At 44.9% G+C, this 15,408-nt stretch overlaps 1 protein-coding gene across 2 annotated transcripts in view; it reads right to left on the bottom strand.

Annotated features, from left to right (window-relative positions):
- LOC132230853 (guanylate-binding protein 1-like) overlaps window positions 1-15,182 on the bottom strand; it is a 34,036-nt gene extending 18,854 nt beyond the window's left edge. The window contains exons 1-2 of one of the 2 annotated variants that reach the window (XM_059688947.1): window positions 15,030-15,182; window positions 7,622-7,830 (exon numbers count right to left, since the gene is read on the bottom strand). In XM_059688947.1, coding sequence (XP_059544930.1) covers window positions 7,622-7,811 — 190 coding nt within the window. In that variant the 5' untranslated portion in view covers window positions 7,812-7,830; window positions 15,030-15,182. The remainder of the gene's footprint in view (window positions 1-7,621; window positions 7,831-15,029) is intronic. The other variant, XM_059688948.1, reaches the window with a different exon arrangement.
- Between the last annotated feature and the right edge of the window lie 226 nt (window positions 15,183-15,408).

The raw sequence follows: 15,408 nt of genomic DNA, 5'->3' as shown, positions 1-15,408 counted from the left end.
CTCTTACCTCCTGGAAATAAGCTCTGCCTCCTCAGATTCATCTGGGTGTTTGTTGTTTGGAGGTGTGTTGTTTGCATTTTTTGAATTAGTTGTTCTTTATAGTTTGCATTCATCTCTAGGTGTTTGCATTTTTTTGGATTAGTTGTTGTTTTATTGGAGTTTTCTCCCCATATACATATATTTCTCTCTTTTTTTCTCCTCTTTATTTTCTCTTTTACATTTTTTCCTTTCCTCAATATCATTTTTCACTCTTCTCTATTCCCTAATTCTCTTTTCTCTGGTGGTCACCTTTATTCAGGGGCATTAGTATTGTGAATACATTTGTGTTTGGTGCCTTATGAATTGTGTCTTGTTGTGTTGTATTTTGTGCCTTTATGTCAATGCAGGAGAGAGAGAGCTACATAACCAGACACCTAGAGAGGAGCATCATGGGGAGACAATGAAACAGCCCACATATGAAAGAAAAGAAGGATCACCAGAAAAGGAAGTAATTGAAATGGAGGCAAGAAATATGACAGAGAAAGAATTCAGAGCAATAGTCATAAGGTCGCTGAAAAGGATAGAAGACAAATTCAACAATATGTGTAAGAACCAAGAGGAAATGAAGAAGAACCAAGAATAAATGAAAAATGACATCACTGCAATAAAGAACCTAATAGAAGGCATCATCAGTAGACTAGAAGAAGTGAAGGGCTGCATCAGTGAGCTAGAAGACAAGGTAGGAAAAAATACCCAAGCAGAGAAGCATCTAGAAAAAAAATTTAAAAAACAGAGGGAGAGCCTAAGGGAATTTTGGTACAACATGAAACAGAACAACATCTGCATAATAGGGGCACCAGAAGGAGAAAAAAACTGAGCAAGGAATAGAAAACCTGTTTGAAGAAATAATGACAGAAAACTTCCCTGATATCGGGAAGAAAAAACTCACACAAGTCCAAGAAGCTCACAGAGTCCCAAACAAGATGAACCCCAAAAGATTGGCACCAAGACACATTATAATTAAATTGGCAAACATCAAGGACAAAGTTAGAATCTTAAAGGCTGCCAGGGAGAGACAGAAAATTACCTGCAAAGGATCTCCCATCAGACTATCAACTGATTTCTCACCAGAAACACATCAGGCCAGAAGGGAATGTAATGAAATATACAAAGTCATGCAAAGCCAGGGTCTGAATCCAAGAATATTATATCCAGCAAGGCTATCAATCAAAATTGAGGGTGAAATCAGGAGCTTCACAGACAAAAAAGGATTAAGGGAGTTTATTATCACCAAACCAGCAATGCAATAAATGCTAAAGGGTCTGCTATAAAAAGAAGAAATAGGAAGGGAAGAAGGAACACAAGCATACAGAATAAAAATGGTGACAAACAAGAACCTATCAATAATAGTTTTAAAAATTAAATGCCCCAATCAAAATACATAGAGTAGCCGAGTGGATAAGAAAACATGACCTATATATCTGCTGTCTACAGGAAACCCATCTCAAAATAAAGAACTCAAACAGACTGATGGTGAAGGGATGGAAAAATATCATTCAGGCAAATGAAAATAAGAAAAAAAGATGTCATAGCATTACTTATATCTGACAAATTAGACCTCAAAGTGAAGGCCATAGCAAGAGATAAGGAAGGCCACTTCATAATACTAAAGGGAGCAATTCAACAAGAAAATATAACTCTTGTAAACATATGCACCCAATACAGGAGCACCCAAATACATAAAAAAGTTCATGGAGGATATCAAGGGAGAGATTGACAACAATACAGTTATAGAAGGGGACTTTAATACCCTACTAACACCACTGGACAAATCCTCTAAACAAAAAAATCAGCAAAGAAACAGCAATCCTAAATGACTCAGTATGTCAGATGGAATTAATTGATATCTTCAGAACATTTCACCCCAAAGCCACAGAATATACATTCTTCTCAAGTGCACATGGGTCATTTTCAAAGATAGACCATATATTGGGGCACAGGCAAAGTCTCTTCATAATTAAGAAGATAGAAATCATATCAAGCATCTTCTCAGATCACAGTGGCATAAAACTAGAAATCAACTACAATGAAAACAATAAGCCCTGACTGGTTTGGCTCAGTGGATAGAGCATCAGCCTGCGGACTGAAGGGTCCCAGGTTCGATATCAGTCAAGGACATGTACCTTGGTTGCAGGCACATCCCCAGTAGGGGGTGTGCAGGAGGCAGCTGATCGATGTTTCTCTCTCATTGATGTTTCTAACTCTTGATCCTCTCCCCTCCTCTCTGTAAAAAAAATCAATAAAATATATTTTTAAAAAACAATAAAAATAATCAAACACCTGGAGGCTAAATAGCATGCTTTTAAACAATGATTGGGTTACCAAAGAGGTCAAGGAAGAAATAAAAAGCATAATGGCAACAAATGACAATGAAAACACAACAATCCAAAATCTATGGGACACAGTGAAAGCAGTCTTGTGTGGGAAGTTCATAGCTCTGCAGGCCTATCTCAAAAAACAAGAAAAGATGGTAATAAATTATCTAACCTGCAACTCAAAGAGTTAGAAAGAGAGCAACCAGAAAAGCCCAGTGTAAGTAGAAGGAAGAAAATAATAAAGATCAGAGCGGAGGCAAATGACATAGAGACCAAAAAAACAATACAAAAGATCATCAAAACGAAGAGCTGGTTCTTTGAAAGGATAAACAAAATTGATGAACCTCTAGCCCGGCTCACCAAGCAGAGAGAGAAGACCCAAATAAACAAAATCAGAAATGAAAGAGGAGAAATAACAACTGACACCACAGAAATACAAAGGATTGTTAAAAAATACTATGAACAACTCTATTCCAACAAACTGGACAACCTAGATGAAATGGACATATTCTTAGAAAAATACAAGCTCCCAAAACTCTATCAAGGAGAATTAAAAAAAAAACCTGAATAGGCCGATAACTACCAAAGAAAGTGAAACAGTGATAAAAAGTCTTCCAGCAAACAAAAGTTCTGGTCGGGATGGCTTTACAGGGAAGTTCTACCAAGCATTCAAAGAAGAACTAAAACCTATCCTACTCAGATTATTCCAAAAAATTCAAGAGGAAGGCGAACTTCCAAGCTCTTTCTATGAAGCCAGCATTACCCTAATTCCAAAACCATATAAAGACATTACAAAAAAGAGAACTACAGGCCAATATCCTTGATGAACATAGATGCTAAAATTCTCAATAAAATTCTTGCAAATCGAATTCAGCATTATATTAGAAAGATCATACACCATGACCAAGTGGGATTTATTCCGGGGATGCAAGGATGGTACAATATTCACAAATCAATAAATGTGATACATCACATAAACAAACTGAGAGACAAAAATCACATAATCATATCAATCGATGCAGAAAAAGCATTTGACAAAATCCAATACCGTTTTTGGATAAAAACTCTCAGCAAAGTGGGAGTAGAGGGATCATACCTCAACATAATAAAAGCCATATATGACAAACCCACAGCCAACATCATACTCAATGGGCAAAAACTAAACTCATTTCCTCTAAGAACAAGAACAAGACAGGGATGCCCACCTTCACCACTCCTATTCGATATAGTACTGGAAGTGCTAGCCATAGTGATCAGACAAGAAAAAGAAATAAAGGCATCCAAATTGGAAAAGAAGAAGTAAAACTATCTTTATTTATAGACTAGAGGCCCTCGGTGGGGGTAGGGGGGGTCCCTCAGCCCGGCCTGTGCCCTCTCGCAGTCTGGGACCCCTCGGGAGATAATGACCTGCTGGCTTAGGCCTGCTCCCGGGTGGCAGAGGGCAGGCCCAATCCCTAGGTGCAGCCCCTGGTCAGGGTCAGAGCAGGGCCAATTGGGGAATTGGGGCGTCGCACCCTGTCATGCACAGAGCAGGGCTGATTGGGAGGTTGTGATGCCACCCTCAGTCACGCTCAGGGTAGGGCCGATTGGGGGTTGGGGCACTGCCCCCTGTCACACTCAAGGCAGGGTCCATGGGGAGGTTGCGGCGCCACCCCCTGTCACGCACAGAGCAGGGCCCATCAGGGTGGTTGAGGCTCCGTACCCTGCCATGCACAGAGCAGGGCCCATCAGGGGGTTGGAGAGCTCCCCCCTGTCACGCACAGAGCAGGGCAGATCAGGGGGCTGGGGCGCCGCCCTCTATCACCCACAGAGCAGGGCCGATCAGGGGGTTGGGGCGCTGCCCCCTGTCACACTGATTCCGGTGCTGGGAGGCCTCTCAGCTCCGCCGATCCCGGTGCTGCGAGGCATCTTACCCTTTTACTATATAGAATAGAGGCCTGGTGCACGGGTGGGGGCTGGCTGGTTTGCCCTGAAGGGTGTCCTGGATCAGGGTGGGTGTCCCCACTGGGGTGCCTGGCCAGCCTGGGTGAGGGGATGATGGCTGTTTGCAGCTGGTCACACACCCTTCAGGGTGGGGGTCCCCACTGGGGTGCCTGGCCAGTCTGGGTGAGGGGCTGAGGGCTGTTTTCAGGCTGGCAGGTGACGGAAGCTCCCAACCACTCCTTTTTTTCTTTTTTATTCTGGGCCAGCTTTAGCTCTGAGACTCCAGCTCTTAGGCCTCCACTGCTGAAAGAAGGTATCTGGTTTGTTTGGGTTCTATAATGAAAACTCTGTATCAACTCCAGCTCTGAGATCCCGGCTCGCTGAAATCAGGTTACTGGGTCTTTTTTTTAGCTTCTATATTTTAACTATGTTTCAAACTGCAGGCTCAGAGGCCGGCAAGGCAGGTGGGGAACGTTGGTTTCCTCCGTCACTGAAGCAAGCAAGCCTAATGTTCAGTTTAAGCTGCCTGGCTGCCGGCCACCATCTTTGCTGGCAGTTAATTTGCATATCTTGCTGATTAGCAAGTGGGAAGGGTAGTGGTCGTATGCAAATTGCCATGTTTCTCTTTTATTAGATAGGATGACATGATAATATGCATAGAAAACTCCAAAGACTCCATAAAAAAACTACTGGACCTAATAAGTGAATTTGGCAAAGTAGCATGATTCAAAATTAGCACCCAGAAATCTATGGCCTTTTTAAACACTAATAATGAACTCACAGAAAAAGAAGTGAAAAAAACAATCCCATTTACCATTGCAATAAAAACTGTTAAAATACCTAGGAATAAATTTAACCAAGGAGATAAAGGACCTGTACTAGGCAAATTTCAGGACTCTGAAAAAAGAGATAGAGGAAGACATGAACAAATGGAAGAATATATCATGCTCATGGATTGGTAGAATCAACATCATTAAAATGTCCATACTACCCAAAGCAATCTGTAAATTCAATGCAATCCTCATAAAAATACCAATGCATACTTCAATGACCTAGAACAAATTCTCCAAAAATTTATCTGGAATAAAAAAAGACCCCGAATAGCTGCAGCAATCTTTAGAAAGAGCAACAATGTAGGAGGGATCACAATACCAGATATCAAGCTATACTACAAAGCCACTGTTCTCAAAACTGCCTGGCACTGGCACCAGAACAGACATATAGACCAGTGGAACAGAACAGAGAACTCAGAAATCAACACAAGCCAGTATGCTCAATTAATATTTGACAAAGGAAGCAAGACCATACAGTGGAGTGAAGACAGTCTCTTCAATAAATGGTGTTGGGAAAACTGGACAGATACTTGCAAAAAAATGAAACTAGACCACCACCTTATACCATACACAAAAATAAACTCAAAATGGATAAAGGACTTAAATGTAAGTTGGGAAACCATAAAAGTCTTAGAAGAAGCCATAGGCAGCAAAATAGCAGACATTTGTGTTAGCAATACTTTTACTGATACAGCTCCTAGGGCAATGGAAACTAAAGAGAAAATAAACAAATGGGACTACATAAAAACAACAACAACAGCAAACTTCTGCACAGCAAAAGAACCATCAACAAAACAACAAGAAAGCCCACTGCATGGGAGAACATATTTTCCAATGTTATCACTGATAAGAGCTTAATTTCCAACATTTACAGGGTACTCAAACAACTTAACAAAAGGAAGATAAACAATCCAATCAAAAAATGGGCAAAGGACCTAAATAGACACTTTTGAAAGAGGACATTCAAAAAGCCAAGAGACATATGAAAACATGCTCAAAGTCACTAATCATCCGAGAGATGCAAATCAAAAAAACAATGAGGTACCATCTCACACCTGTCAGGATGGCTACATCAATAAATCAACAAACAACAAGTGCTGGAGACGATGTGGAGAAAAAGGAACCCTCCTGCAGTGCTGGTGGGAATGCAGACTGGTGCAGCCACTGTGGAAGACAGTATGGAGTTTCCTCAAAAAGTTAAAAATGGAACTTTTATTTGACCCAGTGATCCCACTTCTAGGACTATATCCCAAGAAACCAAAAACACCAATCAGAAAGGATGCACCCCTATGTTTATAGCAGCACAATTTACCATAGCTAAGATTTGGAAACAGCCTTAATGCCCATCAGCAAATGAATGGATTCCAAAACTGTGGTACATCTACACAATGGAATACTACACTGCAGTAAAAAAAAAGGAATTCTTACCATTTGCAACAGCATGGATGGAAGTGGAGAGTATTATGCTAAGTGAAATAAGCCCATCATTGAAAGAAAAATACCACATGATCTCACCCATTTATGGATAATAAAGAACATTATAAACTGATGAACAAATATAGATACAGTGGCAGAGCAGCATCAAACAGTCTGTCAAAATACAGTGGGAAGGTTGGGGAGGGTTGGGCGGGGCGAGGTAAGAGATCAACTGAAGGACTTGTATGCTTGCATATAAGCATAACCAATGGACACAAGATACTGGGGGTAGGGGAGGCCAGGGGAAGGTCAGTGGAGGAAAAAAGGAGACATATATACTACTCTTTGTAATACTTTAAGCAATAAAATTAAATTAAAAGAAAAAGAAAAGAAAGTATACCAATAACCAATAAAGACATAAGAAGATAATTAACAGCACTAGCTATCAGGGAAATACAAATCAAAACCACAATGAGATACTATTTCACACCCATTAGGATGAGCACTACCAAAAAACAAAATAGCAGCCTGGCTGGCGTGGCTCATGGTTGAGTGTGGACCTATGAACCAGAAGGTCATGGATTGATTCCCAGCCTAGGTTGCAAGCTTGATCTCTAGTGTGGAGAGTGCATGAGGCAGACAATCAATGATTCTCTCTCATTATTAATGTTTCTATCTCTCTCCATGTCTGAAGTCAATAAAAGCAAACAAACAATAACAAAATCACCACACACTCAGCAAAACAACAGGTATTGGCAAGAATGTGGAGAAATTAGAATCCTGGGCATTTCTGGGAGAAATGTAAAATGGTAAAGTTGCTGTGGGAAATGAGATGATGATTCTTTAAAAAATTAAATATAGACTTCTAGGAAAAGAATACAAATTATGCTTTTTAAAGGGAAATTAAGGGAAGTGGGAAGAGACAGTGAGTTGACTCTTTCAGACCACAGTAAGGTAAGAACATAATGGTAGATTAAAAGTTAGCTTTCAATATTCCTCCCCATCTCTACCTTACTCTTCCTTTAACACCATATTCAAAGCTGGGAGTGTGGGTGGAGAGAAGGGATCTGGCAGAGCTTAGCTGGTGCCCCTCACCATTTTTCTTCCCAGCCAGCTTGTTCATCAGGTAGGATTTGCCTGTGCGGTAGAGACCCACAATGGCCACCACCACTACAGGCTGTGTAATGGCAGACAAGATCTTCAAAGCTTCTGGATTAACCAGTAGTTGCGTGTTAGTGTTCTCAATTAGGCACACTGGGCCTGGCATGTGGATGTCTGAGGCCATGTCCAGGGTGTCACCTTATCTGCAAGCAAGGAGATAGGGTGGATTAGAATTTCCAATCTGAGTAGATCAAGAACTTTCACCAGGTTATTTTGATCTAGAAGGTAGAGTCATAAAATCCCCCAATGTGGCCAAAAGTTCTGTGTCAACAGTGAGATGGATGAGGGCAAGATTTGTATACTTTTAGCAAGTTATAGAAGTGCAATTGAAGTAGTCCATTAAAAAAATATTGGTATGACAAGGACATCAACATTTAACCACTTTCATGAACAAAATCTTTAATTTACCATAGAAAACTTTCTTTGTAGATTCTCATTAAAATTTTCAGACTAGAGCCCGCCTGGTCTGGCTCAGTGGTTGAGCATGGGCCCATGAACTAGGAGGGCAGGGTGCAATTCCTGGTCAGGGTACATGCCTGGGTTGCAGGCTTGATCCCCAGTAGGGGATGCATAGAAGGCAGCCAATGAATGTTTCTCATTATTGATGTTTGCATTTCTCTGTCTTCCTTCCTCTCTCTAAAATCAATAAAAACATATAAAAAATTTATTTGCTAGACATTAAATAAAAAATAGAATAGGCTTTAGAGAGTAGTTTACATCCTGGCCATATGTAAGAAATTTAATATTTATTTGTTAATTAATTGCAATTTTGTTAGGGCGGCGCCCCAACCCTCTGATCCGCCCTGGTCTGTCCGTGACAAGGGGGAGCTCCCCAACCCCCTGATGGGCCCTGCTCTGTGCATGACAGGGGGGAGCTCCCCAACCCATTGATGGGCCCTGCTCTGTGCATGACAGGGGGCAGCGCCCCAACCCCCTGATTGGCCCTGCTCTGTGCGTGACGGGGTGGCGCTGCAACCTCCCCATCGACCCTGCCTTGAGTGTGACAGGGGGTGGTGCCCCAAGCCCCCAATCGGCCCTACCCTGAGCGCGACTGAGGGTGGCATCACAACCTCCCAATCCGCCCTGCTCTGTGCATGACTGGGGGTGGCGCCCCAACTCCCCAATCGGCCCTGCTCTGAGCCCGACCAGGGGATGCCACCCGGGAGCAGGCCTAAGCCAGCAGGACACAGGCCGGGGTGAGGGACTCTCCCCCCTCCCCCCTCGAGTGCCCAAATTTTGTGCACTGGGGCTCTAGTCTATATAATAAAAGCCAAAGCAACCATTACTGCGGAATGACCAGAACGACTAGCCCCTATGATGACCACTGCCCACCAGGGAACAGAGGCTCAATGCAGGAGCTGCCCCCTGGTAGTCAGTGTGCTCCCACAGCCAACCTTTCACAGCTGACCTCCCCCAGCCAGCTGGACAACCTCCGCAGCCCTTCCCCCAATATCTGCCCAACCTCCCAGGCTTCTCTCCCTGGCCAGCCAATCTCCCTCGGTCCCTTCCCCCATCCAGCCTGCCCCGATCAGCCCCAATCACCAGCCAGATCGAATTCGTGCACAAGGCCTCTATAATAATTATGTATGCTGACATGTAGGTACTAGACCCGTAGAAGGGATCCTTTTAAAGTATACAAATGTCTAACCATTATGTAGTACATTGAAACTCATATAATATTGTCAACTGTAATTGAAAAATAACAATTTTTTAAAATAAAATAAAATAAATATAGCCCCGGTTCACTAGATCCAATTTCTTAGGGACAACTTCTTTCTTACCCCTTACAAGTAGAATTTGGCCCCACTACTTTACTAAAAAGTTTTCTCTTTTAATGAACCTTCATTGCTAAAGCTAACATTTTGTTTACCTGACCTCTCTGTGCTCACGTGGGTTTGTTCTTGCTTTCTGGAAACTGCCTCTGAATTCCTTGGCTTGGCATGAACTTTACTCATCACGTACTTCTCTGACAACCCGCTCTCTCTCTCCTTTTAGCTTTTCTTCTCCCTCTCTCTCCCCAGTTTTCTCCCCCGCTGGCTTCTTCCTTCTTCTCCTTCTCCTCTACCAAGTGGAAAAACAGAAAAAAACAGAAAACCTACAAATGTATGACTAGAAATACATTTTCCTCGAACAACTTAGGCCCTCCTGATCTTTTAATCTATATTTCATAGTCTTTTGTTCCCTTACGCCAAACACATGCATACACAAACATGGTTTTTGGCAACATTTAGTATTTGCAGCAATTCAGTCTTACCCCCTTTTAGTTGGAGGCTAATTTTTTTGTGAAGTTAATGAAGCTGAAGTATAGGGCCCCTTGCTTGCACAAGCCCATACATAGGCTTTGGGCAGGTCCCTAGTCATGTTTTTAATAGAGCCATACATTTTTATAAAATTTGTAATGTAAGTTATATTAGTTGCACTTCCAGAATCGCAGTATACACAGTTCTGTGAACCCTCATTTCTGAAAAATAAGCACAACTAGTAGAAAAAAACACATTTCAAATCTGTGAAAAATGCCCTGCCTGTTTTTGAACAGCAGTTAGAGTGTCGACCCTTGGATAAAGGGTGGATTGAATGGTTACGGTGGGGGCATGTGCAGGAGGCAACCAATCCAAGTGTCTGTTTCACATAGATGTTTCTCTCTGTGTGTGTCTCCCTGCTCCCTTCCACTGTCCTTCAAAATCAATGGGAAAATATCCTCCAGTGAGTATTATCAATGAAAAAAATCTGTGAAAATTGTCCAAAGCATACATCAAATGACAAAACATTTATTCCCAAAAGTCTTTATTAGATAGGATTATTTACTATATTCCCTAGGCTTTACTTTACATCCCTGTGACAGTTTTGTAACTGCCAATATGTATTTCATATATATATATATATATATATATATATATATATATATATATATATATCCTATCTAATAAAAGAGAAACATGGTAATTGCCATACGACTGCTACCCTTCCCATTGGCTAATTAGGGTGATATGCAAATTAACTGCCAGCCAAGATGGCGGCCAGCAGCCAGGCAGCTTAAACTGAACATGAGGCTTGCTTGCTTCAGTGACGGAGGAAACCAACGTTCCCCGCCTGCCTTGCCGGCCTCTGAGCTTGCAGTTTAAGAAATATTGTAACATATAGAAGCTAAACAAAACCCCAGAAACCAGCTTTCAGCCGGCTGGGATCTCAGAGCTGGAGTTGATACAGAGTTTCGATTATAGAACCGAAACAAACCAGATACCTGCTTTCAGGAGTGGAGGCCTAAGAGCTGGAGCCTTAGAGCAAAAGGTGGCCCAGAATAAGAAAAAAGAAAAAGAAAAAAAGGAGCAGTTGGGAGCTTCAGTCCCAGCCTGAAAACAGCCCTCAGCCCCTCACCCAGACTGGCCAGGCACCCCAGTGGGGACCCCCACCCTGAAGGGTGTGTGACCAGCTGCAAACAGCCATCATCTCCTCACCCAGGCTGGCCAGGCACCCCAGTGGGGACCCCCACCCTGAAGGGTGTGTTACCAGCTGCAAACAGCCATCATCCCCTCACCCAGGCTGGCCAGGCACCCCAGTGGGGACTCCCACCCTGATCCAGGACACCCTTCAGGGCAAACCAGCCAGCCCCCACCCATGCACCAGGCCTCTATTCTATATAATAAAAGGGTAATATGCCTCCCAGCACCGGGATCAGCGAAGCCGCGAGGCCTCCCAGCACCGGGATCAGTGTGACGGGGGCAGCGCCCAAACCCCCTGATCACCCTGCAGCTCTGTGTGTGACAGGGGGCGGGCCACAACATCCCTATCTGCCCTGCTCTGCTCCTGACAGGGGAAAGTGCCCCAACCCCCTGATCGGCCCTGCTCTGTGCCTGATAGGGGGGAGCTCCCCAACCCTCTGACTGCGGCTCTGTGTGTGACAGGGAGCGGTGGTCCAACCCCCCACCCCACGGGCCCTGCTCTGTGTGTGATGGGGTAGAGCCATAACCACCCCATCGGCCCTGCCCTGAGTGTGAGAGTGGTGGCGCCTCACCCCCCTGATCGGCCCTGCTCTGTGGGTGTTAGAGGGTGGCGCCCCAGCCCCCTGATCCGCCCTGGTCTGTCCGTGACAAGGAGGAGCTCCCCAACGCCCTGATGGGCCCTGCTCTGTGCGTGACAGGGGGGAGCTCCCCAACCCCCTGATCGGCCCTGCTCTGTGGGTGATAGAGGGTGGCGCCCCAACCCCCTGATCCACCCTGGTCTGTCCGTGACAGGGGGGAGCTCCCCAACCCACTGATGGGCCCTGCTCTGTTCATGACAGGGGGGAGCTCCCCAACCCCCTGATGAGCCCTCCTCTGTGCCTGACAGGGGGCAGCACCCCAACCCCCTGATTGGCCCTGCTCTTTGCGTGACAGGGGGTGGCGCCGCAACCTCCCCATGGACCCTGCCTTGAGTGTGACAGGGGGCGGTGCCCCAACCCCCCAATCAGCCCTACCCTGAGCGTGACTGAGGGTGGAATCGCAACCTCCCAATCAGCCCTGCTCTGTGCATGACAGGGGGCGGCGCCCCAATTCCCCAATCGGCCCTGCTCTGAGCCCGACCATTGCTATATATTTTAGTGCACTAATATATATATATATATATTTATACACTAGTATATATACTCTAATAGTATATATACTCTAATATATATACTAGTATATATACTCTAATAGTATATATACTCTAATATATATACTCTAATAGTATATATACTCTAATATATATACTCTAATATATATACTAGCATATATACTTTATATACTAGTATATATACTCTAATAGTATATATACTCTAATATATATACTAGAGGCCCGGTGCACAAAAATTTGTGCACTCGGTAGGGAGGGGTGTCCCTCAGCATGGCCTGTGCCCTCTCACAGTCTGGGACCCCTCGGGAGATAATGACCTGTTGGCTTAGGCCTGCTCCCGGGTGGCAGAGGGCAGGCCCAATCCCTAGGTGCAGCCCCTGGTCGGGCTCAGAGCAGGGCCTATTGGGGAGTTGGGGCGCCGCCCCCTGTCATGCACAGAGCAGGGCTGATTGGGAGGTTGCGATGCCACCCTCAGTCACGCTCAGGGAAGGGCCGATTGGGGGGTTGGGGCACCGCCCCCTGTCACACTCAAGGCAGGGTCGATGGAGAGGTTGCGGCGCCACCCCCTGTCATGCACAGAGCAGGGCCAATCAGGGGGTTGGGGCGCTGCCCCCGTCATGCACAGAGCAGGGCCCATCAGGAGGTTGGGGAGCTCCCCCCTGTCACTCAGAGAGTAGGGCCAATAGGGGAGTTGGGGCACCGCCCCCTGTCACACACAAAGCAGGGCAGATCAGGGGGTTGGGGTGCCGCCACTGTCACACTCAGGGCAGGGCCGATGGGGAGGTTATGGCTCTACCCCATCACACACAGAGCAGGGCTCGTGGGGTGGGGGTTGGGGCACCGCGTGTATTAGGGTAGGGGTCCCCACTGGGGTGCCTAGCCAGCCTGGGTGAGGGGATGATGGCTGTTTGCAGCTGGTCACTCACCCTTCAGGGTGGGGGTCCCCACTGGGGTGCCTGGCCAGTCTGGGTGAGCGGCTGAGGGCTGTTTTCAGGCTGGCAGGTGACTGAAGCTCCCATCTGCTCCTTTTTTTCTTTTTTTTTTTAATTCTGGGCCAGCTCTTAGGCCTCTGCTGCTGAAAGCAGGTTTCTGGCCTTTGTTCACCTTCTGTATTTGAAACAATGTTGCAATCCTGCTGGCTGAAGCCTGACAGACTAAAGCAGGTTTCTGGGGTTTTGTTTAGCTTCTATATTTGTAACATAGTTGCTTAGAGTTGCAGCTCAGAGGCTTGCAGCGGCAGGCAGGGAACGTTGGAGTCCTCCGTCACTGAAGCAAGCAAGCCTCATGTTAGAGTCAAGCTGCCTGGCTGCTGACCGCAATCTTGGCTGGCAGTTAATTTGCATATCGCCCTGATTAGCCAATGGGAAGGGTAGCGGTCGTACGCTAATTACCATGTTTCTCTTTTAATAGATAGGATATTTTATTGATTTTTTACAGAGAGGAAGGGAGAGGGATAGAGAGTTAGAAACATCGATGAGAGAGAAACATTGATCAGCTGCCTCCTGCACACTCCCTTTTGGGGATGTGCCCGCAACTAAGGTACATGCCCTTGATTGGAATCAAACCTGGGACCCTTGAGTCCACAGGCCGATGCCCTATCCACTGAGCCAAACCGGTCAGGGCCCAATTTGTATTTCTTAATCCCTTCCTCATTTTCACCCAGCCCCTATCCTCCCTCACATATGGCAAACAGAACCTGAGTTACTTTTAAATGAGTAATTCACTTTGATACAAAGCTCATCTATATGACAAATGTCTGGTGTTTTTGTTTATCTTCATCTTTCACTCTGAGTTTCAGGTTTTTCTTTCTTCTTTTTTAATAGTGTCAGGTGGCTGTTCACACTGCATCTCATTTTCTATGCTTCTTTCTCATTAAAATAACATATCTGTAGCCCTTTCAGTGTGTCAGCTTGAGCAAGTTCCATCAAAGACAATGGTTATTTATGCCCTAGCCCAGCCGTGGGCAAACTATGGCCCGCAGGCCGGATCCAGCCCGTTTGAAATGAATAAAACTAGAAAAAAAAATAAAAAGACCGTACCCTTTTATGTAATGATGTTTACTTTGAATTTATATTAGTTCACACAAACACTCCATCCATGCTTTTGTTCCTGCCCTCAGGTCCAGTTTAAGAACCCATTGTGGCCCTCGAGTCAAAAAGTTTGCCCACCCCTGCCCTAGCTGGTTTGGATCAGTGGATAGAGCATCAGCCTGTGGACTGAAGGGTCCCGGGTTTGATTCCGGTCAAGGGCATGTACCTTGGTTTCGGGCACATCCCCAGTAGGGGTTGTGCAGGAGGCAGCTGATCAATGTTTCTCTCTCATCGATGTTTCTAACTCTCTATTCCTCTCCCTTCCTCTCTGTAAAAAATCAATAAAATATATTTTAAAAAAAGACAATGGTAATTTAACTGTGTCTCCAGCCAACACCATGTTGGCAAAAATAAAGACAATCATAATGCATTTCAAACTCCGAGCTTAGCCCCCTGTCTGCTGCTGCCTAATTCCTCCAAGAACAGTAGTGACACTTAGGAATGTGCTGCCACCAGATATCACGGGGATTGCACCTCACCGCCTGTCCCATGCGGGCTCTGCTGCAACCTATCCTCATGCTCATCGTTCTTTGGAAAATGAACTCACCCCCCTTATAAATCCCTCCCACCCTGCCCCAACCTAACCCTGGACTCCATTCCTCAGAGTACAGTCCTTTAGAGGTGGAGAGAAAGCTGCTTTGATGAGAAAATAAAGTTCTTACCTGTTTTTTCTCCTCAGTGTAGGTTGCAGTGGTTTGTTACTTCTTTGCCTTTCACTGGATGGTTGGTCTTTTATTTAAACTCTGATGTGACTTGGCTGTCCTGACTTCCTAAAGTACTTTGTTAGAAATGAAGGATTTAGAGTAATGTGAAACTGAAAGCACTGAGTAAAAAACAATGACTCAACGACCATAAAAGGAATTTCTGAAAGCTATGCAAATGGAGGGTACATGGATTTTATAGGATTTCTTATCTAGTTCAGGACAGGCCAGCAGAGGACATTTGGCTCAGGTGGACTAGAAAGTCCTAAAGGAGAAAGTGGCCCCAGCCTCATTTCATAGAACAACCTGTGGTCACCCTATCTGGCTCAACAGGAGGAAG

Source organism: Myotis daubentonii, chromosome 3 (genome assembly GCF_963259705.1).
Source record: "Myotis daubentonii chromosome 3, mMyoDau2.1, whole genome shotgun sequence".
In the NCBI taxonomy this organism is placed as follows: Eukaryota; Metazoa; Chordata; class Mammalia; order Chiroptera; family Vespertilionidae; genus Myotis; species Myotis daubentonii.
The sequence above is the reverse complement of the archived record's forward strand: the minus strand, read 5'-3'. Positions and strand labels throughout refer to the sequence as shown.